Source organism: Epargyreus clarus, unplaced genomic scaffold (genome assembly GCF_041222505.1).
Source record: "Epargyreus clarus isolate Ecla_fem2 unplaced genomic scaffold, WU_Ecla_fem_2.2 ptg000018l, whole genome shotgun sequence".
Taxonomy (NCBI): Eukaryota; Metazoa; Arthropoda; class Insecta; order Lepidoptera; family Hesperiidae; genus Epargyreus; species Epargyreus clarus.
This window is the reverse complement of record NW_027332226.1, coordinates 9,888,378-9,913,967: the sequence shown is the minus strand read 5'-3', so window position 1 is coordinate 9,913,967 and position 25,590 is coordinate 9,888,378. Positions and strand designations below refer to the sequence as shown.

Genomic DNA, 25,590 nt, shown 5'->3' with positions numbered 1-25,590 from the left:
AATCATTTTTTCAACCCCGCTTAAATTACCTTGTATGTATGTATCTGGGTATGTAGCGAAATCTTTGAACTCGATTTTAACCACTTTAAACGGTCAGATTAATTGAAAATTTTTAACAATTATCAAGAACCGTTGACTTTAACTTTAAATATGCTTTCTGTAATATACAAATTTTAATATCATTATGATACACTGATATTTTATAAAGACTAGTAAATAAGAGGATACATAATTAATTATGTAAAATGGTTTATTTTCTTTTTTAAAAAAGTCATAACAAAAACATTCGTTCGTAACATATCAACAAATAATAACAAAGGTACTATTAACATCTTAGTGACCAGATTTGTGGCCCCAGTGCTTGTGGTCTTCATGACCTCCCTTCTTGCCATGATCATGATGATGATGATGATGCTCGTGGTGACCATCTTCACCGTGGTGTCCCTTGTGGTGGTGGTGGTGGCCTCCGTGTTCACCGTGATGTCCCTTGCCGTGGTCGTGCTCATGGTGGCCGTGGTGTTTGTGTCCGTGATGGAAGTGACCGCCCTTCTTGTGTCCGCCCTCATGATGGTGGCCGCCGTAGTGTTCATGGTGACCCTTCTCGCCGTGGTGGTCGTGGAAGTGCTTGTCCTTCTTGAACTCATCATGCTTTTCAATGCCATGGTGTCCCTTCGTGTCGTGTCCCTTGTGCCAGTGGCCGTGCTCCTCGTGACCGTGTCCATGGTCGCCCTTCTCCCCATGATTGTGGTGGTGATGGTAGCCGTCATCGTGGTGGTGGTGTTTCTTGTGTCCGCCATGCTCGCCGTGGTGTCCCTTGTGTCCTTCATGGTGGTGGTGACCTTTGTGTCCGTGGTGGTGTTCATGGTGGCCCTTGTGTCCCTTGTGGTCATGATCACCGTGATCATGGTGGTGGTGTCCGTGGTGTTCGTGGCCGCCACCCTTGTCCCAGTGGTGACCGGAAGCTGCGGCTTCGAGATCAGCTGATCTCTTCTCCCTGATCTCCCTAGCGGAGATAGCAGCCACGAGGGCCGCAAGCCCTAAAGTCAGAAGTAATGTATTTCTCATTGTTCAAGCTGTTCCTGTTGAATGATGTCTGGTCTACTGGCGAACAGATTTTATAGTGGCAGCTACAACTGTTAGGAAACATCAAGTTGTTCGCTAGTGTCAAGGTTGTAACGGCAAGTATCGGCGGCTGAAGAGATTTCCAAATGCTAGTTCCATTATTGAAGCATTATGAAGTTTTGTGTAAAACCGGAACTAAGATATTGGTCGTGTTTTTTAAAATATGTAAGTATATCATGTTAAATAATCGTTCTATTGTAAGTCCATATGAGAATGTTACAAAATGTTATTAAGATCCGTACTGTAAAATCTGTTGTGTAAAGATGCCTGATACTTTTCAGGTACAGTATCAACGATATAAGTCACAAGAAAAGAATATATTAAAAAGGGCTTAAACAAGCCTTTATTGTTTTTACAATAGGAAAAATAAAATGACTTACATTATGTTTTCCGTATTGTTCTTAGAGTATTCAAGTGATTCTTGATACCAAGAGATGCTTTTCATACTACTAAAACTTGAAGCTGGCAAGTCATTTTATTTAATAATTCCTAAGATATAGGTCAATAATTAATAATACTCACAGATAATTGTTTAGATTTATTTATTTAATCATTTTTTTATATATTTTATAGATCGAAGAATCGATATGAGATTTTTTGTGTCTATAATTATTTTATGTTTTAGTAGAGTGTAAAGTATTTAAAATCAAATTCTTGTAGACAATTTGAACAACATGAGGCAATATGAACAGTCAACATTGTTTAGGATTTTTTAAATTATAACTAATGGAAACACAGGTTTCTTTGATTTACTATTTGCTTCTTGTTTCACTGTGGAGATATTATTATTTTTTTATTTATTTATGGAGTTTCTTGCGCCGCTTCTTCTCCATAGCGAAATACCTTCCGAAGCGGTGGTAGTTTGTTGACTTTCAAAAAGTATTCTATATGAATCAATTTTGAATAAATGAGATTTGAATTTGAATTTGAATTTTACTTATATTGAGTTGGTTCGAGCATCGTGGGCCTGCGATTTGACTCGATACTACTAAAATGTTATCTTGCATATAACAGGGCACATAAAAGTAAAAGCAATATGTTAGCTCAATCTATGTATATATGAATAATTCAGAACATAAGCCTATGTAACATTTCACAAGAGAGATGCCTTAAGGGTTGAATGGTATGACGTTGAGTTGATTCTCAAAGCTAGTCATTCTTGAAAGTTCAAGTTGGTTCTTGGTTATTTACATGTTGCTTATAGTAATTAAGTTAAATTTTTATGTACGATTATGTACTCGTAGATAACTCACTGGGGTGTACTCGGTACATGCTGTAACACCTTTTATTTTTTCTTAACGAGGGGGAAACCTTCAAAAGGTACCCGACGATGTGGGAGCGACGCCGGGTTATGTGGGATTTTTATCGCACTAAAACCCCCCGGTGGCCGTCCTCAACGCTTGTTAGAGAATTCCGGGATCTCCGACGGAACTCAACCGGAGTCCTCCAAGCGCGATGCCCCGATCGGGCTCTGCCCCGGGACAGCAGTTTTCGCTCCTCCCACACCATTTGGTGTTCACGACGGTATGCGACCACACATACGGCCGTCCTTCCCGGAGTCGCTTACTGGACGGTTCGAGCTCCCACTCTTGCCGCCCGCAACTCCAGAAGCCCCTTTTTAGTCGCCTCTTACGACAGGCAGGGAACCGTAGTCCTATTCTAGTTCCGGAACTACAGGGACAACATGCTGCAACACCTATCCGTCATCCACAAGGTCTAGGATTAACGCGAATCAATCAATTACGCGTCTGACGTTTATGGCGGTACATACTCGACACTTCGTCACTGTTCAGCGAGTTTAAAAGGTCGTAGAACGCTCAGTGGTTAAATTTCGGCAGCACCACCGCCATACCTATTTCCGTCTAATAACAGCAGTGTTAAACGGTGTTGTGTTTTAGTTTGAAAGGTGTGGTAAAGGACATACTTTTTCAAGGCATTCCAGCTCAGTTCTCAGAGGTAGAAGCGCATCTGTGGGTGACCTCGGGTAGGACTCTAATCTTATCTGGGGTTGATTACAGATGTCCATAGGCGATAGTAGTACAATCAGGTGGACTGCATGGTCGCTTGCTACTCTTATATTATAAAGATGTACTCGGCCGATTGTTCGCGAGTATCTGAATCTAGCATTATAATATGTGTGTGGACTGTGTTCTGTGTGAGCAGTATGCTGCGTATGTGTCAAAGCGGTGCCGACTAGTTTTACTTTGCATTTTTTGCCGTTTTCAACCCCGAGGTTCAATGTAAACATATAACGTCTATGGTGGATTGTACGCTCGTGTGTTTTAATCATGGAAAAAGTGCTATTGTTTCATTTCCAGTATTTAGTTCTCATCAGTTATTCCATTTTTTATTTGTTGTATAAGTACCAAAGATTTTTCTGAATAGCAAATATGGCTGTCGTGTCGTCATTGTTGTTTAGTAGATACAGGTGAATATGATTTTTAATGAACACTTTCTACACTCACAGCCCCACACTAGGATTCCCTGCGTCGTGGATGCCATGGACACACACATAGACCAATACACAAACACCCAGACCCAGAAACAGAAATCTAAATTCATCTTTTAGATATCTGTCTGGCCGGGGATCGAACCCGGGACTCTTTGCGCGTCAGACCGGTATGATGGCCGCTCCGCCACGCGGGTCGTCAAAATTAGTTGAATAAGGTGAATATGATTAGTTGAGTAATACTTTTCTTTTCTGTGTATACATAGAATTAAATAATGTAAATGTACATACATAGAATTTTATAGTTACAAGAATAGTGTCTCACGCTGCATACCCAAGTGCACCTGCCGGTTTTTCAGTAATTACGCATGAAACATAAGGCTTCCACGCTCAGTGAAGACTCGTTCAGATGCAGACCCTCGAGGTCTGATAACTTAGTCGATTTCTGGCGACAGTAGAATCTCCACTGATTATTAAACTTGGGATAAGTTCTCACAATTAAGGTAAAAAAATACAAATTCAAATCATATTCCTGAATCATAAGAAAAAATCGGCATTAGTTTCCTGACTACGGCAAACAGAAGGGATATGATTTAGGCCGGTGTGTGTGTATTGCTTATTATTGCTTCATATCTTCGAAGCTATAATTTGTCAAATGAGTATGATTGAAAGAATCTTGATCATCCGCTAGTTGAGTGTAATAAATATTGTGTATTACTTATTTAGAGACTATGTGAGCGCTATAAAATGTATCAGAGAAAATATTTTTCTACAAGAACATAACAAGAAAATATTCATATAATATTTAGCACATAGTCGGATACTATATTAAAATGTTTGGTTGCACAATTTACTTTAAAATAAAAAATGTACCTACATACTTAATAGTATGTTAAGGTATAATAGTAAACAATGTTACGTTTGATGATTACTATCTATACTAATATTATAAAGGGGAAAACTTTGTTTGATTGATTGTAATTAATAGGCTCAAAAACTACTGGATCGATTTTAAAAATTCTTTCACTATTCGAAAACTACATTATCCACGAGTAACATAGGCTATATTTTATATGAAATATATTTGATAAATAGATTTTGAGGCGGTACAAAGTTTGCCGGGTCTGCTAGTCTTTACATAAAGATCCAGTCGAAATTTGTTTAATTATTTCTAAGATTTTCTCGTTGAGACGTAAATCAAAATGCTTTTGTTTTTATTTTTAACCGTTTTATAATGCTGGTATCTGCATTGAGGTACTATTAAAATATAAAATAACAGTAAGGTTTTATTTTACTGGTATTTGTACAACTTGTTGGTAAGCTACATATATTATGATACCGCCTTAATTCCCAAAGGCGAGTAGGCCTGTACACGCGAGCGGAGGTGAGCAAATAATAAATACAAATAATAAATAAATAAATATTTATTCGTGTATCACAAAATAACAGTAACAAAATAACTTCATTGCCTTACGTCGTAATTAAGGTGTCACTTCATTTGTGTCCTTTGTCCCAGCCCCAACCCTTGTGCTCCTCATGGCCTCCCTTGTCTCCATGGCCTTCATCATGGTGGTGGTACTCGTGGTGGCCACCTTCGTCGTGGTGTCCCTTATGGTCATGATGGTGTCCTCCTTTCTCATGGAATCCCTTCTGGCCGTGCTCCTGTTCGTGGAATCCACCCTCCTTGTGTCCCTTATCGAAGTGGCCTCCCTTCTTGTAACCGTCTTCATGGTGGTGACCACCGTATCCCTCCTCAAAACCGGACTCACCGTGCTTATCGTGGAAGTGTTTGTTCTTCTTGAACTCGTCTAACTTGTGGATACCATGGTGTCCCTTAGTGGAGTGACCTTTGTGGTAGTGTCCCTTTTCTTCGTATTCGTGTCCTTTCTCACCCTTTTCGCCATGATGGTGCTCGCCGTAGTATCCGTCGTCGTGGTGATGATGCTTTTTGTGACCCTCGTCTTCGCCATAGTATCCCTTGTGTCCCTCATGGTCAACGTGTCCCTTCTTGCCGTGTTCGTGTTCGTGGAATCCCTTGTAACCCTTTTCACCGTGTTCACCATGTTCGTGGTGATGATCGCCGTGATGTTCGCCACCGCCTCCTTTTTCCCAGTGGTTTGAGGCCGCCGCCAGAAGATCCGCTTCTCTCTTGTACCGCGTTTCCCTTGCGTATGCAGCTGCCACCAACGCCACGAGGCAGATGAAAGTAAAACTCCTCATGTTTGTCTCTTCTCCTGAAACTGGTGTACGATTGCCAAATGATACCTGTTACTAGTTTCACTCGCCTTATATAGTATTGCCACAGAATACTGTGTGCTTTTAATGTCAGGGTAACTGAAAATTGGCGGTCACAGCAAGGCGAGTGACCTGGATCTATTTTATTGTTATAATAAAACTTATAACGTCGGTATTTTATTAAATTACATATTTATTTACTCAGAGTACTTCTATTTAAAAGCGATTTCGAATTTCAATCGGTAAGTTATTGCGTCAAGATTATTACAACAATAACCCGTTTGATTTGATTGTATATTTATTAAATGAAATTGGGTACTAACAGAATAATGGAACTACGTTATTGTGAGTGTATACAACTTTTATAAAAATTAATGAGAATAAGCGTGAATATTAGTTTTGCATAAGATGTGAGGCAAAATATAGATATAAAAGAAATTATTGCAAACATGCTTGTGGTAATCAAAAAGTTATTGTATATTTAGCTTACTTTGACTTGTAACCTTAGTATGAGTTTCTAAGTTTTGACAAAAAATACCGTTTTTGTATTTGATTACTTATTTCCCATATATTTCCAATAAGTTCTGATACAATCCGCTAGAGGCGTTGATTGGAAATGTATGGGCAAATACGTAAACAAATACCAAAACAGTCATTTTTGTAAAAAAGTAAAAACTCATACTAAGGGTACAGCAATAGAAATAAAACTATGATAAACTTACATGTTCAATACTATCTATTTAACTATAACAAATACTAAACACTTTTAAGGTGGTAGAACCCTTTATGGTTCGACTCCGGCGGCACCACCGCCACACCTATTTCTACCTTTTTTTTTTTTTTTTTCCTCGAGGGGGAAACCTTCAAAAGGTATCCGACGACGTGGGAGCGACGCCGGGTTATGTGGGATTTTTACCGCACTAAAACCCCCCCGGTGGCCGTCCTCAACGCTTGTTGGAGAACTCCGGGATCTCCGACGGAACGCAACCGGAGCCCTCCAAGCGCGATGCCCCGATCGGGCTCTACCCTGGGGGAGCAGTTTTCGCTCCTCCCACACCATGTAGTGTTTACGACGGTATGCGACCACACATACCGCCGTCCTTCCCGGGGTCGCTAGCTGGACGGTTCGAGCTCCCACTCTTGCCGCCCGCAACCCCGGAAGCCCCCTTTTAGTCGCCTCCTACGACAGGCAGGGGATACCGTAGCCCTATTCTAGTCCCGGAACTACAGGGACAACACCTATTTCTACCTAATAACAGCAGTGTTAGGCGCTGCTGTGTTCCGGCTTGAAGGGTGTGGTAAGGGAGACAGACTTTTCCGAGGCGTTCCAGCTTAGTCCTCAGGGGTAGCGGCGCATCTGTGGCCGACCTCAGATGGGAATATCTAATCCTATCTGGGGTTGATTACAGATGTCCATGGGCGGCAGTAGCCACTTACCATTAGGTGGACTATATGCTCGTCTGCTACTCCTATATTATAAAAAAAAAAAACTATTCAGAGATGCCTAAGATAATGTTGTTGAAAATATAGACTTATATTTATGCGGTCCAATTTCACTTTAATTATAAGTTTAAATTATATTGGATGAGATTCATTACTAACGATGAATTACCTCAATTAATATTTAGATAAAGTTTTAGCAGAACGTGAGTGTTAAACCAATTAAATGTTATTTATAAAGCCCTTTTTACATGTCTACGCTTATTTTAATAATCGTCATCATTAAAGTGGAAAATATATTTCAGATAAACGCCTCCAGAGGTCGTTCCCCTGTCCTGCCCGCTATGATATAAGGCCCTTCAAAAAGGTTTAAAATGCATTGGTGCCTCCTCTAGTCTTATAAATGTGTATAGACGGCGGTGACTCCATTAAACAGTCCGTGCATTACCTAATACAACCTAGCCAGAATCAATCTCTTTTGTTATTTCATATAAAAATAGCAGACGTGCATGTAGTCCACCTGATGCTAAGTGGCTACTGCCACCCATAGACGTCTGTAATCAACCCCAGATAGGATTAGATATTCCTACCTGAAGTCGGCCACATATGCGCCGCTACCCCTGAGGACTAAGCTGGAACGCCTCGGAAAAGTATGTGTTCCTTACCAAACCCTTCAAACCAGAAGTCAGTACCGTTTAACACTGCTGTTATGAGGTAGAAATATGTGTGGCGGTGGTGCCCCCGGAGTATAAAAAAAGGATTCTACTACCTTCAAGTCACTCCGCCTGCATTATCTAGTACAACCAAGCGAGGTTTCAGTATTAACATAATATTACCCAGCTTTATTCGCATGACAATACTAGTCGATTCAATCAATCTGGTGTTGTAATCTTTTAAATATTGAGTTGGGGGTTGAAATCGAAATTCGAGAAGGATGAGACCCTCGACGGCGAAGTACGTTTTCACCAGAGTCAAGGGCGCGGCGTGTCAAGGTGTCGTTGCGAAGGCGTCGCCCTCGTTTTTTCCAATAAGTTTTGTTTGAAAATAATTCTCTCGATCGATATCTTGCGTCATCGTTTCCGGTCCAGCGCACACGCGCTGTCTCAAGCGAGAGACAGTGCTCGTGAACTAGGCTGGGCTGATCGACGGATAGCTGTCAAACAAAATATTCAAGTTTTTCTAATGTCATCATCATCATCAGCAACCCATTACTGTCCCACTGCTGGTTTCCTCACGATGTTTTCCTTCACCGTTTTAGCAAGTGATAATTAATTTCTAATACGCACGTAACTTCGGAAAATCAGAGATGCGGTGCCTGGGATTTGAACCTCGTACCCCTCGATCGAGGGGCCGAGTTTCTATACCACTAGGCTATCACTGCTGTCAGGGCAGCTATCACTGCTGCTTTCTTATGTAGTTAACTAGATATTGTCACTGAAAGGCTAAAGTCTAACACTCAAAAGGGTCACTTTGCGTGTTAGACTTTGGCCTTTCCAGTGACAACATTTGCGTGTTAGACAGTAACGATATAATCACGACAAGTAGGCTAATTCGATGATAGTAATAAGTAGAAAGAAAGAAGAGTTCTCCTTCAATTTTAATCGCGAATACTGCCCGCACAATAAATAAATATAGTTCAAAAAACTAAAAAACCATCAACTAAAAAGTAGAAAATAATTTTCAATCTAGGAATCAATTAAGGAACAGTAAATTGTATAATTGTAAAAAAAGCGTGGAATGCTCCACTTATCAATTTTCGAAAATCTAAATATAAATAGAATATCTAAATATAAATTTGTAATTTTATAAATTACATGTTTTGCAACAAATTCATTTCATTTTAATTTATGATAGAAAATGTAGACTATATTTATATGTAAAAACACAATTTCCACCTTTTTCTAATTTATTAGGATAAGTACCTACTAGCAATGTGTAATTGATAATTGCCACACGTATTTATGTTTTATTACAGCGGTTTTGAATGATCTTTTGAAGAGTGTAGTATAGCATAGAAATATGACAGTATGATTAGGTCATAGATTAGTAGAGATTACTCACTCCTAACAAGAAAATGTATCCAATTTTGAGAATTGAAATAGTTGCGTAAAAAAGTTTTGCCACGTCTCCGTGCTAAAATGTCCCTAAAATATTTGAAATAATTATTTATTTATTATGTAAATTACGCAGTATTCGTTATTTATTCGTAAATTTTGTCTAAAATTGTTTTTATTTGTCAAGAATTCAAAAAAAGAACTTACTAATAAGCCGTTTGTGGCTTCATTGAATTTCAAGGCGGCGAAGTATCTTTACTAATCTATGGATTAGGTATAAGTCTTATTAACTCTTTTACTCTATATGTCATTGGTAATAGAAGTTTATGGATGGCAGTCTCAGCCCAATTTCTGTTTCCAAAAGAAAAAATATCAATTAGTTATCAATGTTTGAAATATTAACCAAATTTGGTTTGAAAATTTATGACTGATTATTTTACAAATAGTCAACCTGAGCACTTGACCACTGACGATCACAAAAGTATATAAACTATGCTTTTATAATATATAAAATTTAGATTTTTATATCAGTTTCATTGAATTTAAATAAAATAAGAAATGCATTTGATCAACTATTCGATTGTATCATAATGCAGTATTACGTCTCTTAAAATTTAGATATAAACTTTTTCATTTGTCATTTGTCCTTGAGCAGTGCTGCAATCGCGAATCAGCTGTGCAGACTTATCAGTGGCTACCAACAAAAAGTCAGGTGCATTCAGCCGAAGACTACCAAGAATGTTGTTCACTTTTCTTTTCGTTCTTGCGTTGGCAAAGTCACACAAAAAGGTATAAGTCAGTAAACTAAATTAAATAACTTTTTGTAATGGATGTGAATTCTTCGCGCATTGAAATTTATGGGTTAATAATTAGATGTATTTTTTTAATATAAGATAGAGGCAGCAAACAATGTTAAGTGGTCATCGTCGCGAGGTACAAACATGCAGTTTTAATGGTAAGTGGTCATCATCGCCCATGGACATCTATAATCAATCCTAGATAGATTTTTTCTACGGTCTGTCACAGATATGTTGCTATCTTTGGGGACTAAATTGGGAAGTCTTGTATAAATGTCTCTACGATACTCGTTTAACCAATATGCAAGAGAGGTGGTAAACTACAATTATAAGGCAGGAATAGATATAACTTACCTGTATAAAAAGATTTTTTATATACGACAAAAATAGCTATTTATTCGTTAAGCATAGGTCCTATAGTAGTCTTAAATATCATAATTTATGCATGATATGAGATGCATAAATAACGAATACTTCGTTATATTAATAAACAGACCACTCTAGTGCAATTTTCAAATACCACGCGAAATATTTACGTAACATTCCATAATGTTACGTTTATAAACGTGAATTAAACCAATGCAGGCTAGTACGACCAGTATGTACGTCCGGTAAATAACATTATAAACGGTTAATTAAACGCTACAAATAAATACATCTATTTAGATTGCCGACGGCGGAATGTTATTTGAATAGATTGTTTAGTCTAAATAGACGGGCTAACATATAATATACACAACATAGGTAATATTATTATACACTTAGTCATATGATCCCAATTTTATATTTCAATTTCAATTCAATTTTTCGCTGCCGAATGGAATTGAATAATAAAATCTATATAGTTAATTGTGTCAGGTGTTACTTTGCGGGAATCCATGCTATTAAGTTAAGATTAAAACTACTTCGCAACTTTTCGCTACAAATATGTATAATGGAGTATATTTTAAACCATGCAGTATGTACCTCCCTCCCTCCGACAAAGGATGCGTGCAGATGCAAAAAATTAAAAATACATAACACCACCAATGTGGTGGATTGTTGCGAAGTAGTTTTAATCTTAACTTAATAAATCTATACAGTTTGTTCTTATAGGGAGTTACCACCGCCATCTATTTCTAGCGTGAAGCAGTTCTTGTTTCGGTGGAAGAATTGGCCATCTTGGTCTTCAACAATGGCAACGCACATGTGATCAGTTTTAGATAAGAATCTGGTTTCACATGGTGTCGGTTACAGAGGAATAGGTGGCAATGTGCTGCATCCTCGTTTTCCAAGTCAATATTTGGAAATAAAAAATAAACATTTTCATTGTTCCTAAACGTTTCTTCCAATGTATTTTTATTCAATTACAAAGTATTTTGATTCTTTTATGTATTTATACTTGATACTTATCGATAGAGTATTTTAATTTAGTTAAAAAAAAATCTTCTGATGTTCTAATTAAAGCGTATGATAATAACCAGACTAGGGTTTCTCTAATAGGTACATAAAATAACTTAAAACATAATGTATCTTACGATAGGTTAATATGCTATTGTTAGGAACGATGTTAAGAGTAAAAAAATAATAATTGACAAATGATGGTATTAAAAAAAACTAAAAGTGGGCGTACAAAAGGGTACTGTAGATCGTCTACTGGTTAGTTATTTTCCGATCGTTGTACAGTACGTTACTCTGCACTTTTGATGTAAAATTGCGTTTAATTGTTATTCTCTTCATTTATTTACAAAAGTTAAGGTGTTCGGCTTATAAAAAGTTAGTTTTTAAATAATTTCCTGACGATATTCCTTATACTATCGTATTGATTGGGTAAGAAGACATTGTCATGCTGTGAATCAGTTCAGACATTCGAACCTCTTGCAAGGATTTCGGCGTTCGAGATTAGGTTCTGCGGGTTTGTGGCCGAATCACACAGTCAGGGTAGCATGATATTATTCTAGATGTATTTCATTCCTCTCAAATGAATTAATGGATTATTTGTATTTATCATGTAAGAATGAAGATTTATTTCATTGCTTTAAATTTCGATTTCAATTAAAAAAACCGTTCGTATTACTGTGGCGGTGCTATGTCTATAATTGCCCCCTTTACAGTCCAGGAAAAATATTCACTTGCATCAATATGTGTATGTAAGGTTAAAGGTAAAACTAGAACTACCTACATAAAATTTAAAAAATCTAGTAGTACGAATTATCAATAGCAAACTTAGATTTTTATTTTTTGAAGATGTTTATGCTAGAATTAGACAAAAAATAACAAAGCGAACAATTTCGATGAATTTCTTGAAATAATTCATTCCATTGATTTTTTTAATATCAACCATTTATTCTTGGGTAAATTCTGCTTCTCCTGTCCCCATCAATTGATTTTTATAGACGAGAATTGTCATTCAGGCAGAGAGTCGCAGTCGACTCCTGGGTCGTCGATTGTCGTGATATGAAAAGCAGGTGGATCGACCTTTCGTGTCTTGAATACTAAACGACTTGTTATCGTCTCATTCTTGCCACCGACGAAGGTTAAATTATCTTTCCAATCTCGTTGGATGCTACAGAAATTTGGGCTCACTCTTAAAAATGTACCTTTTTGAAAATTGACACTTAACGTGTAGATTTCAGAATTTAATTAAATATGAATCCGTTTACTTTTAGAGGATGTTATTTACTTTTTTATGGGATTGAAGTGGCAAACGAGTATGCATAATGCAATCTAACTGGTGGTGAGTCACTGTCACCCATGGACAATTGTAACTAAATCCATACATCGCTTCTTTGCAAGAAGTATGGCACAACTCAAAATTCATTTTTCTGTTAAAGATACAATTTAATCCCAAATATTTCCAGATAAGTTTAGTTTTTACTTTAAGTTATTACAGGTGCCTTGCCACTCTTGAAAACTAAGATGGTCGCTGTCATGTGTGCAAATCAGCTGGCATGCATACCTGAAACACACCCAAGGCTTGACAAAAATATGAACTGTATGCCTTAGTGGCAGTATGTGACTAGCTGCTGCACCATTAGCTACAGAATCCAAACATTCAAAAATATTCGCAAGGAAATGCCTATCTTCATATACAAAAGAGGGTTCAGAAGCGTAGCGTTTATCAGACTCATTGCGTTCACCGTTGACCTTCATTGACCTCCCTGGGGCTCGTTTCTGTAACAGAAAATTAGGTAAATGAATATAATTTTCTTAACGTTGTTAATCCTTTCCACTGTTTTATCGAAAAATCATGCAACACTACGATAATTTTCACTTTGTGGTTTTAATACCCACACTAATTTACCCGATTATAAGGAAGGGTTTCATTAATCTATGATGTTTTCTGAAAAGCATTGTACGACTAATGTACAGCCAGCTCAAAAAGTAGATGATCATATTAAGGTTTCAAAAAGACATATACACCCAGCGTTGATAAGTAGCTCAACACAACTAGCATCATAATTAGATGAAGGTCATAAAGTTTCAAAAGCACATGAACACTACAGTGTCAAAAGTGGCTGACAATGACATATCATGTCAGTGTCGTTATCTATTTTGTACATACGTTGTTCAGCTACTTTTGACGCATTAGTGTTGAGCTAATTTTGATGATGATGATGTACTAGTGAAGTTGACTGTACTTTTAAGTAAAATGCCATTTATTAATTACCTACTAAATTATTGGAATAATTTATCTGAAAACCTTCTATTCTGTTTAAGAGCGTAATTCCATTTGATGAGGCAGGGTTGAAACGAGCTCAATTGGGTTGGGACGAAGTTAGGCATCCTAAAGCAATAATCGGCCTTGATATATAGCTTCGCATTTTCGTAACAAAAACATATAATGCTTAAATAACCGTTCACTGTCATTACTGTTCCACTGCTGGGCACGGCTTTCATCTCATAGTGAGAAGGGTTCAGGCCATAGATCACGATGGCCAAATGAGGATTGGCAGACTTCTCGATTTGAGACTTTTTTGAGCTTTTTACGCTTGAGTTTTTCTTTATCATTAAAGCAAATGATAACTTAATATCTGTCTAATACACACTTGGCTTCGAAAAATCAGATCTAATAAAGAGTAAAATACAAATCAGAACCTTTGAATCATTCAAATCAGACCCCACTTTTAAAGGCATATTCGCTACAAAATATTATTTAAATTCGATTGGGTTTGTGTAATTTACAATAACCAGTTTAATTTGTCCTTTCGTGTTATTATTGTAGGTTTACGTTTCGAAATGGGATAGAAACGGCGTATTGTTCCCGCTACACAAAGCCTTCTTGTATTAGAGGGTTTGAAGCTTGACCCACTAAGTTCCTCGGCGATGCTACACATTTTCGTATGCGACGTGGACGCGTTATGTATGCAGACACACTTTAGTGTCTCATATTTTTTTTTCCATAATTATACCTATTTTATAATTTATAATGGAATTATTTACTTTCTTGTTCCACTGTATTGTTTATGTACCACAAAGGTATGCCGGAATCGAATCCCACATCTGGCTGAATTATAGACCAGAATGATTGAGAATCACCGTAACCAGTTGCTTCATATATTCCAATCATAGCTTTATGAATCGTAGGTGGTGTCCTTGTAGTTCCGGGACTAGAATAGGGCTACGGTAACTCCTGCCTTCCGTAAGAGGCGACTAAAAGGGGGCTTCCGGGGTTGCGGGCGGCAAGAGTGGGAGTTCTAGTCCTCTAGTAAGCGATCCCGGGAAGGACGGCGGTATGTGTGGTCGCATAGCGTCGTGTACACCAAATGGTGCAGGAGGAGCGAAAACTGCTCCCCCAGGGACGAGCCCGATCGGGGCATCGCGCTTGGAGGACTCCGGTTGCGTTCCGTCGCAAATCCCGGAGTACTCCAACAAGCGTTGAGGACGGCCACCGGGGGGGTTTTAGTGCGGTAAGAATCCCACATAACCCGGCGTTGCTCCTACGTCGTCGGGTACCTTTTGAACGTTTCCCCCTTGATAAGAAAAAAAAGGTGTCTTTTTAGGAGATTATCTAGTTATCTAGTAAAAAACGAGTCCACCTTTCAATATTTTCACATAGTTAATACAATTTTCTATCAACTCCAAGACGAGTAAGTTTACAAAAATAAGTATCACATACAGTAATTTGTACTTTGAAATATTGCATTATTCGTATTTCAGCACCATTATTAGCAGCAGAATAATACTTAAGAAATTATTATAATAAAAATAAAGAGAGATTACTACTTAAGAATTAGTATAATAAAATGTCTTGTTATACGAAGCGTGGTATGTACCGCAATGCCTGCTATTACCTTCGGTATGGGCTTCCGGCATTCGGTGGGCGGCCGGGCGTCCCGCACTCCAGCTGGGCACGACTACAAGCCACCCGTGCATTTCTCGGCTCACTGACCTGGAAGGCATATATAATTGATTCTGCTATTGCCCCGAACGCTACCGAAACCCAAAATTTCATGAAAAGTTTGATCTTTCAACCGTAAATTATTCCACCATTGCGAATGTACATTTCGTAATTAAGAAGGTTCGTCAAGGGAACTTCTGGTTTCTCCCGTTGATTATTGAGACGGAATGTTATTTGTTTTGGGTCGTATAGAAAATGTATACGCAATTTTAGAATTTTGACGGTATGTATACAACGTCTTTTCTGGTACTTTGTCTTTTGTAGAATTTATGAGTAGGTATCAAACACAAAATTCGTATTCGAAATGAAATAAAGATACACTTGAGGACAACAAAGTTGTATCACTTGGGTACTTATTGAAATCAAAGATTTTTTACCATTGGCTTACTTTATCCTTAATATTACATTATATAAGCAGTTGATCTCTAAACTGTTTTGAATTTTGTATATACCTTGTCAAAAATCAAATACTTATATTCATCGGAATTGAAAATAACTTGTTTCATATTTTATCAATATCAAGTCTCCTTTTTATTTTTGTTTAACTACAGTTTTCAACCGCTGCGAGGCGACTTCTCATATTAACTACTTGTCTATAACTAAATAAACACGATAACTCAAACTAAACTCAATTTACATGTGCAGTTGATGTTGCTCATTAATTAGTAGAAACTTTTTCGAAACGACTCTCCGTAACTTTTTAAAAACGTTAAATGAAATGTATACCTTTTAATATTACCCTTTTAATTACTATAAGTACTTCTTCTTTAAATAGGTTACATATTAGTTAGCAATATTCATTGTCCAGTTTTCTACTTCAAAAATTTCTTGAAGTTAAAAATACTACGAATTAATTAAGAACCTAAAAAATTATAAAAAGCGCGACTTTACCTAAGAGCCTTCATTAAAACATTGGATTTAGGTTGCCAAATGCTTGGCCCGTCAGAAATAACCGAGTACCTTCTCGTATTAATGGAGGTAAAACTTTAGCAAAGTCCCGTTTCCGTAGCCATTTGTCAAACAAAAAATATTGGCCAACTTTCAGGCCAGAAGTGTTGCCAGACACGACTTATATAAATAACCTACCCGGCATGGTTAGTTTAAGCCTTATTTTATGTGACTTCTTTATTGTATATGACACAAGTTTCCGTCGAGATTGGGCTGTTACCGGTGATAAATGCTTGTAATTCCAATTATATTGAAAATTTTGAGTTAGATTTCTTGAGAACATGTGTTCTTAGTTCAATGTGGTGGGTTTATGAAGTTTCTAGAGTTCCGTACGCAAAAGGTACAAATGGATCACTAAGCCTCCGCCGTCTTTCCTTCTGTCCGTTGTCGGTCTGTCTGCCCGTCCGTCACAGGGCTCATAACTGTAATAGATAGAAACTAGATTTTTTTACAGATTACGTATAATAATAGTGGACGCTACAAAATATATTACAACAGAAGCTAAAAAAGGGGGTTGCCATACAAGAAACCGGGGTTCTTCCGCTTTATTTATTGAACCGTAATATGTAGACAGTTCAAATTTTCACAAGGCATTTTCTTTTATGGCTGTTATGATAACAAATACTAAAATTAAAACAATGGGTGGTACGGAACCCTCCACGTGCGAGGTCGACATGCACTTGGCTAATTATGTCTCGTAGTAATGCCTAGAATTGCAACAATCGTGGAGATCTCGTAGCGACAAATTGTCGGCACGTTTTAAACCGTTGTCGTCGATTAGCGCGCACGTACGTAGTGTTAAGCTCGTAATTACATTTGTAATTATAAACGAGAAAGTCAGGATCCATCCTCATCCTTACCAATATTATAAATCCTAAAGTAACTCTGTCTGTCTGTTTGTCTATTATTCACGCCTAAACCACTGAACCGATTTTAATGAAATTTTGTACAAAGATAGTCTGAGACTCGAGAAAGGACATAGGATAGTTTTATCCCGGAAATGCCACGGGAAGTAGGGATGGCGATCTAAGATCGATTAATCGGAGAATCGATCTTTTGGACCAAAAAATCGATTTTTTAATCGATATTAGTAAAAATTTAATCGTAAACTATGCATTTGATCAAGTGATGGTCTTTAGCAAAGTTGTTGTCCATGAGCCCACGTAGGTTTCAGAGTTGGTACGACCAATTTTCGCCAGTTGGCGCCACTGTCATTACAATGAAGGTACGAATTTTCATTTTTATGTATGTTAGTATGTCATATTATTTTATTATAAACGCGGGCGAAGCCGCGGGCAAAAACTGGTAGTACATAAAGTATCACTTTGGCTTTGTCTGTATTATTGATAAAGAATACACGATTAAAGTATTATTTGCTGTATTTCGGTGATGATCAAAAACATAATTTCAACTATTGTCAAATGAATATTTTAGAAGCTTTAAGTTGTATAGTTGTGTTCAGTTGAGTTGTATAGTAAGACGATGTATAGTAGTAGTAATATAGTAGTTGGACGACCCGCGTGGCGGAGCGGTCACCATGCCGGTCTGACGCGCAGAGGGTCCCGGGTTCGATCCCCGGCCAGACAGACTTCTAAATAATGAATTTAGATTTCTGTTTCTGGGTCTGGGTGTTCGTGTATTTGTCTCCGTGTGTGTCCATAGGGCCCACGATACAGGGAATCTTAGTGTGGGGCTGTGAGTGTAGCTTTCTACAAAAAAAATCTTGATTTATGTTGATAGTAAGCGGTGCCAATATATGTATATGTGCATATTTCTTTTTATACCTAGTAATAAATAGGTTTAAAAACTTCGATCACGTTCAGTTTAAAAAATATGCATTCAAATCGAGAACACTGAAAATAACATATTAAAGCGAGGTTTACGCTCAATAATAATCTTTGTGTTGTACATGACCAGTTGAAATACATAAAGTTACAATTTATTTCTAAATCGCTTTCCCGAAGTCGATTATCATTTATTTCAGACACTGTTAAATAATTTCTCGACGTTATTTTAAAAGTTATACCAGTGACCTTTACAAGTTTGTCTTATTCTAATATTTCTTCGAAATGAAAGCCAGAATTTTAATTTCTACGTGGGTGTGATTTCTGAGCAGTCAGATTAGAGTTTTGTTGAGTAATGGATTCAATAATACTTAATACGTAAACATGTTTTGACGCCTTTTAATCATACTTACGAAAATGAGAAAAAATGACAAGTATTTCGCCTTACAAATGAATGAAATTGAAGCGTCTCTTCTAAAATGTGGTATTGTCTCCATTACCTTTGGTTTAATATTACGTATATAACAATAGATACGTTTAATGTAATTAGTTTCTTTAACGGTTTGTTTGTTCCGTTGTAATCTTGGAAATGGCTAAACAGATTCTGATGACATTTTTAGGCAAATGGTTTTTTTTTTGCTCTGCATTTACATTCACTGTAATAATAGAGATAGAGTTTTTTTTTAATATAATATATAGTAGCAAACGAGCATGCAGTGCACCTGATGGTAAGTAGCTACTGCCGCCCATGGACATCTGTAATCAACCCCAGATAGGATTTGTTATTCCTACCTGAGGTCGACCACAGATGCGCTGCTACCCCTGAGGACTAAGCTGGAACGCCTCGGAAAAGTCTGTCTCCCTTACAACATCCTTCAAAACGGAACACAGCAGCGACTGACATTGCTGTTATTAGGCAGAAATAGGTGTGGCGGTGGTGCCGCTGGAGTCGAACCACAAAGGGTGCTACCACCTTGAAAATCAAAGTCAAATAAATAAATGAGTATAAGCGTCTATGCGCATCTTGTATTCATGCATAATTATTTTCTCATATATATCCAGATTCACGAAGAATTTTATGAAGGAAAAAACCTGTAATAGAATTTCAAACACGTAGGTAGGTTGTTACAGAAAATGATTAAAGTCCGGAAAAGTCCTAAAAAGCCAGGCTTAACTCCGTTTCGTAGCGGTTTTCAAATCGTAGCGGTATTTTCTCGTAGCTACCTGCAAACCCTTCGGAGCAGAGGTTCCCAAAGTTATTTTACTTTTAGTTTTAGAATCAATTATTTCGAACGCCTATTTTTTACATATTTTGGGAATAGTTCAGCGAAAACAATTCCTGTTTCAGTGACTCGTTAGGCTAAATAAAAGGCAAACGTATCGTTCCCTAAACTGCTTCCATGTTCTCCAAATTGTCGCCCAACGCCCTGCAGTCCCTTCTCCCTCCTCCTCCAAACTCCCACTTTGGGAAGCACTGGTTTAGAGTAAACGAATATTGTACATTTCACGCTGAGTATTGCTATTTGAATGTGTGGCACGTTGATCGCATCAGTTTGGATAGTGAGGCACACGTTCCTATTAGGATTGAGAGTGAGAGAGATGGACCAACATTTGCCAAATGAACTTTTAACATTGTCTGCTTTGTTTTTCTAAGTTAGGAATGCGAAGACGATATACGTCAGTAGGTAATTGGTTTAACTGTTTTTTTTAATATATATATTTATAAGTATGTTCGTTAATCTTTATATCCATACAGATATCGGCCTTTTAAAATCCTCATCTGGATATGGCTCTCTTATATTTAGTACCATATTGTCTGTTTTGAGACTGCCACAGATGCGCCGCTACCCCTGAGGACTAAGCTGGAAAGCCTCGGAAAAGTATGTCTCCCTTACCACACTCTTCAAACTACAACATAGCAGTGCTGCTGCACACTGCTGTTATGAGGCAGAAATAGGTGTGGCGGTGGTGCCGCCGGAGTCGAACCACAAAGGGTTCTACCACCTTCAAGTTTTGGTTTTTGTTATTTATAATATAAATACTTTCATATAATAATACCTTTATCTTTTTAAATTTCCGTTTTTTAATATGTTTCGTACGTGAAGAAGCTGTGAGTTCAAATATCACTTAGCTTTGCTAACAATCAAAAGGAGAGAAAATATTTAATATAAATTGATTATATGCCTTACGAGTATTCCGATCTCGATGTTTGTCACGTTGAACGTGTCAGTCACGATATTGAAGTTCACTTTTACATTTGAGGGAGGGAGAGACGTTTTGCGGAAAACTAAGTGCATTTTCATAAAAAGTTTACATACAAATCTGTTAGTACGGATTGATTTGATCTATGTCCATTTACCATAGGATGGACGACAGCTTCATTTGCTTAAATCCATATTTAAATAGGCACAGACGCTTTTGGAATTTTTGGTCCTCTTTTTTACCCAACTAACGTTACCGGTAATGTTTTTCGAAAGTATATAATGATTACGATCGAATTTCGACCACTGAGCACGTTAGTCAGTCATTTATACATTTTTGCAGCAGACGTTGGTCAATCAATATCGATTAGCAGTGCCTATAGCGATTCGTCTCCATATTAGCACTACCGGTACAGCGTGCATCAAATTCTGCCGGCGAATTTGGATAATTGGATACGCTGATACTCTGATACGTTGTAACGAGATTAGATTCACACTATGTTTCTTTAGTGCATGGATATCGTGAGCTTGTTAGTAATTTTTTACACTTACACAACCATAATTTCTGTCTTTTATATTATAGTAAATGAAAAAGGTTATATTTATACCTACCTTTTTCTATTTTACTTGTCAGCTGGTCTTCTTTCTCTTTGATAGTTATAAACGAGATCTAATAAAAAGTTTTCCAAAATTTTCAGATAGGGATTATGTCAAATCAAATCAAATCAAAAATTTTTATTCAAAATAGGTTCTTTACAGATCACTTTTTGAATGTCAAAGCAACTACCACCACTTCACAAGGTGTTTCGTTATGGAGAAGAAGCGGCGAAAGAAACTCCATAACACACATCTTTTAAAAAAAATGTTTTTGACAATGTTACCTTAACGTAATGGTACATGTGGAGCTGGAGCTAATTCAGACCACACCGTTTTGTCAGTCAAATAATCACTTACTTTATAGTACGCTTTTTTACATAGCGTTAGTTTAACGACATGTTTAAACTTTTTTTCTGTGAGAACTTTTAAACTTTTTTTCTATGATCGAATTTCTATCACTGAGCGAAGAGTATTTTATCTTAAAACTACATATGCACCTATGTACTATTTGGTCTATAACAAGTATATTTGATTGGAAGATTAATTCGTAATTCCATGCATGTAATTATTGTCAAATATTGTTTTGGTCTCTGTTTGTTATGGCTCCGAGTTCGGTCCTACGCCGTGTATATATCTAAATGGTACCCTTTCCGGACCGGGCTTTGGTATGACACGCAGGAAACCCTTACAGGGTTATGAGGGTAAAAAACAAGTAAATTGGGTACACTTTGTGGTTTTTAAGTAAATGTCAGTTTTCAAGTTGATCATAATAATATGCTAATACTTAACATGATTTTAAATTTGTCGTTCAGAATGTCTTTCAGTCGGGCTAGTATTTAAAATGGCTGAATTTTGATGGGGACATTCTCGCAATAATTTACAGGGACAGATAGAGGCAAATTAGGCAATTGCCCAAATTGAAAAGATATCCAAATATTTATTAAGCTTTTCTTTTTTAATTATATGTAGTACCTTGTAATTATTATGTTAGTCACGTATTTGTGAGTTAAATGCAGACATAGCGACATCCAGCAAACTATTGGGTGCTTCGCTCGCATTTGACTTAATTGATTTTCTTCAACAGTACCTGCGAATACAATTAAGGAGTTGCAATCAGGTTAAGATTGTTCTGTCTTGATGCCAAATTTAAATAGTTACGCAAATAGCACTCCCGTAATTGGGATGGTTTGTTGGTGCAAATTTTATATAGTTGCAGCTGTACGTCTTTGGTTGGTGATTTTATTATAATTTTAAAGAAAAAGTTGTTTTACAAAGGTATAAGAATAAAAGAAACAAAAACATTATGCTTAGAGTCGAAATTAAAATAACATCTATTATTATCAGAAATAAATATAATTGAGATATTTGCATATAATTATGAGTACAACAAATAAATAGTAAATGTTCATTGTTCTTATGTTCTAAATGATAATGGGGTATGTAGCCAGCCTCTACTTTCATAAACGATAAAAACCATAGATACAATTATAATTTACTTTTATATGTATAGTTTAATTTATTTCTTTTAATTTTCTGTAAGTGTAATTATAATTGTAAATATTTTTCAGTTAATAAAGATTATATACAAAAAATTTACTTGCCGTTAAAAATTTTAAGACAATATGTTTTATATCAACGTATATTTTTACTCTATACCAACGTATCTTTACACTTTAATAAATTTGCGTTTCCTGCAACTATTGAAGGACGTTAATACAAGAAAGACACTGGATGGAAGTATCTCTTCAAATAAGTTATAATTTTTTTCACATATTTATAGCTTTATAATGTCTAGACATTATATTACATCGTCTACATAAATATGAATACGTTAGTGATAAAGTTGAATGTCCCAAAAGTATTGAACGCGTTAATACAAGATAGATTGTGGATAAATAGCCCTCTCCTCAAACATTTGCCGGTGTAATAATTCTTCCGTATATCTCTAGTTCCACGACGGGCCTTTTGTCCCTCGTCCTTGATAGAAAGCCTATTGGATTGATGGCTCCTATTTGCACGGAGTTCGAGCTGATCTCCAATGACTTTCGAGTTCGCCCCCAGTGTCGCATCGATTTGAATATAATGGGGACGGATTATCTAGCTTTTGTCTGTACCTATCTTCCTTTGTCTTAAACCAAATTATTCAATTACGTATTTTAGTAATTATTTTATACTTCATTTATTTACTAACCTGGTATAATTATTTATTATTAGAAATGCTGATTAAAGTTACAATACATTTTATTATAACGCTTATTTTATTTAAAGTTACAATGCAAGAATTATTATAACGCAATAATGGACATTTTCAATCATAAGAGTATTATGAAAAAGGCTGATGAAAATATAAGAGTAGGTACTAGCGTTCATAATATTAAACTCTCGAGAGACTTAGTGCAGTGAGAGAGAAAATTGGACGGGCAATGTCCCAATAATCAATATTTCATTAAAATCAACTCTTCAAAAGGAAACTGTAAAATAGCATTTGAATTTAAGTCGCATTAAAAGTTTGCGTGAGTCGAGTTCGCAGCACAATGGGGCTGTTGGAAAAATTCTAATTACTTTACGGAGTTGGGTTGGAATTTTAAAAGTTACTCGTCGGCCCCGAGTCTTAGGGCATAAAACGAATATTTTGCATTAAGAAACATCAATAATGAAGAATAAATTAATCATGGGCCATGTTGATTAAAGTTTGCGAGCGATTATACTTGCGAGATGCGGACAGGCGGGGTTTACGAACTTTTTCGTGTTTTCTCGGATTCAGGGGTTTCGTAATTTGTGTTAGCGTTTGCCACCGACTTTTTTGATTGGAGTCACGGGTATAACAGAGGACTCTCTACAACATTACTTGAAAATAAATAAAGATAAAATAAACTGCAACACCATCGTTAGGTTAAATTAGTAGTAATATTTCTTTATACTTAATATGGATCTTCTAAAAGTGAAATCTCACCACATAATGTAAAAAAAAAAACATTTTTCTATGGTGTGTATATAGTATGTATTTGTAGATGTGAGTACGTGGCTATAGATATAAGTATGTATTATACGAATTATGTTTACGCTATGAGCGCCTTTCGATTAATACACACCAACTTGCTATTGTACAATGTTGCTATATTATTTCTATAGATCCGTAGCAACTTCGTGTGTTCTTCAATTCTCAAACTTGAGAAAGTAACAAATACAATGTAATAGCTTATAAATAGCATGACTTATATTATTATAAAAATAATGTATCGGCGAAACCATAACCAGAAAAAAATTAAGAACATTAAATACCGATTTGTTTCTTAACTATTTTGTACATAAACATAATAAGTATTTAATGTTTTTGATGAAAGTTACTATGATATAAATGTCTCCAATATTATTATTAGATTTGTATTATTATTTACTGGATTGCGTTTGACATTTTCATCTCTTTCGCCTGTTGAAATATGACACGCCCTACGGCTTATATGATTGTACATAACAACATACTCGTACGATATATTTCACTGTTTCTCAAAGTTATCCAACTTTTAGGTAGAACCTTGGCTAAGCGATAGTTAGACGTATTGTAACGAATAATGAACCGGTGTAACTCCGAACGCCGCAGGCCCGCGAAGTGTTGGCAATTTGGTACAGCCGGCGTTTGTTCAAGTCGTTTTTCTTCAGCTTCGTTCAATAAATGTACGCCCCGAGTGCCTTTTTACACAATGTTAGCCGATATTCCGCACATTGTATCATAATTGCTTTCTTTAAAGCGAACTGCCTGAGAAATTAATATTGCCTTTAAGTTAACAGCTAATTTGATAAGTTATTAAACGGATATAAAGATGATACTCATTCATGTGAAGGGTATTAAGAGAGATGTTAGAGACATACTATAATACGGCAATAATAAGAAAATACGAGTAGTTAAAAGTTGATGTGTTATTTGCCTCATCACTACTTTGCTTGAAGGAATTTCTATAACTATAAGGACAGTTAACTTCAAATTTCAATTTTAATAGTCAATTTAATATCATAAAATATATTAATAAAATTATACCGATGTATAAGCGATTTTGGTTATATAAATTAAAATTTAAAAAGTTTTATATAAAACCCATAATATTCCTGGAACATTAATTATAACTTTTAAATTGCTTTCTTTATAACTTTTTGGATCACGTTTATTTATAACACTGTACATTCAACTCTTTTTATTTCGAAGCTAAAGATAAAAATATATATGCAGTCCGTTTGATAGTAAGTTGACGACCCGCGTTGACGACCCGCGTGGCGGAGCGGCCACCATACCGGTCTGACGCGCAAAGGGTCCCGGCTTCGATCCCCGGCCAGACAGATGCCGGCTAAATGATGAATTTAGATTTCTGTTTCTGGGTCTGGGTGTTTGTGTATTTGTCTATGTGTGTGTCCATGGCACTCACGACACAGGGAGAGGGGGAGGTATAGAACGGATATGAAGTCTCTTAATAAAACAGGGTATCTGCCTGAATGTGATCATAGATTCGTTACCACTTCTATTTAGAATGTCTGACAAAAGAAGGTATAGTCCGCGCCAAACTGTTAGTCCGCTCTGAAGTTGTTGCGAG

The 25,590-nt window shown here is 36.6% G+C and overlaps 2 protein-coding genes across 2 annotated transcripts; both read right to left on the bottom strand.

Moving 5' to 3' along the window:
• Positions 1–333: 333 nt before the first annotated feature.
• LOC140749957 (uncharacterized) lies at positions 334–1,065 on the bottom strand. The gene has a single exon (XM_073083226.1). It carries the CDS (start codon positions 1,063–1,065, stop codon positions 334–336), a length of 732 nt encoding a protein of 243 aa, XP_072939327.1.
• Positions 1,066–5,065: 4,000 nt separating this feature from the next.
• LOC140749948 (uncharacterized) lies at positions 5,066–5,791 on the bottom strand. Its single transcript, XM_073083210.1, has one exon. The coding sequence runs from the start codon at positions 5,789–5,791 to the stop codon at positions 5,066–5,068; it is 726 nt and encodes a 241-aa protein (XP_072939311.1).
• Between the last annotated feature and the right edge of the window lie 19,799 nt (positions 5,792–25,590).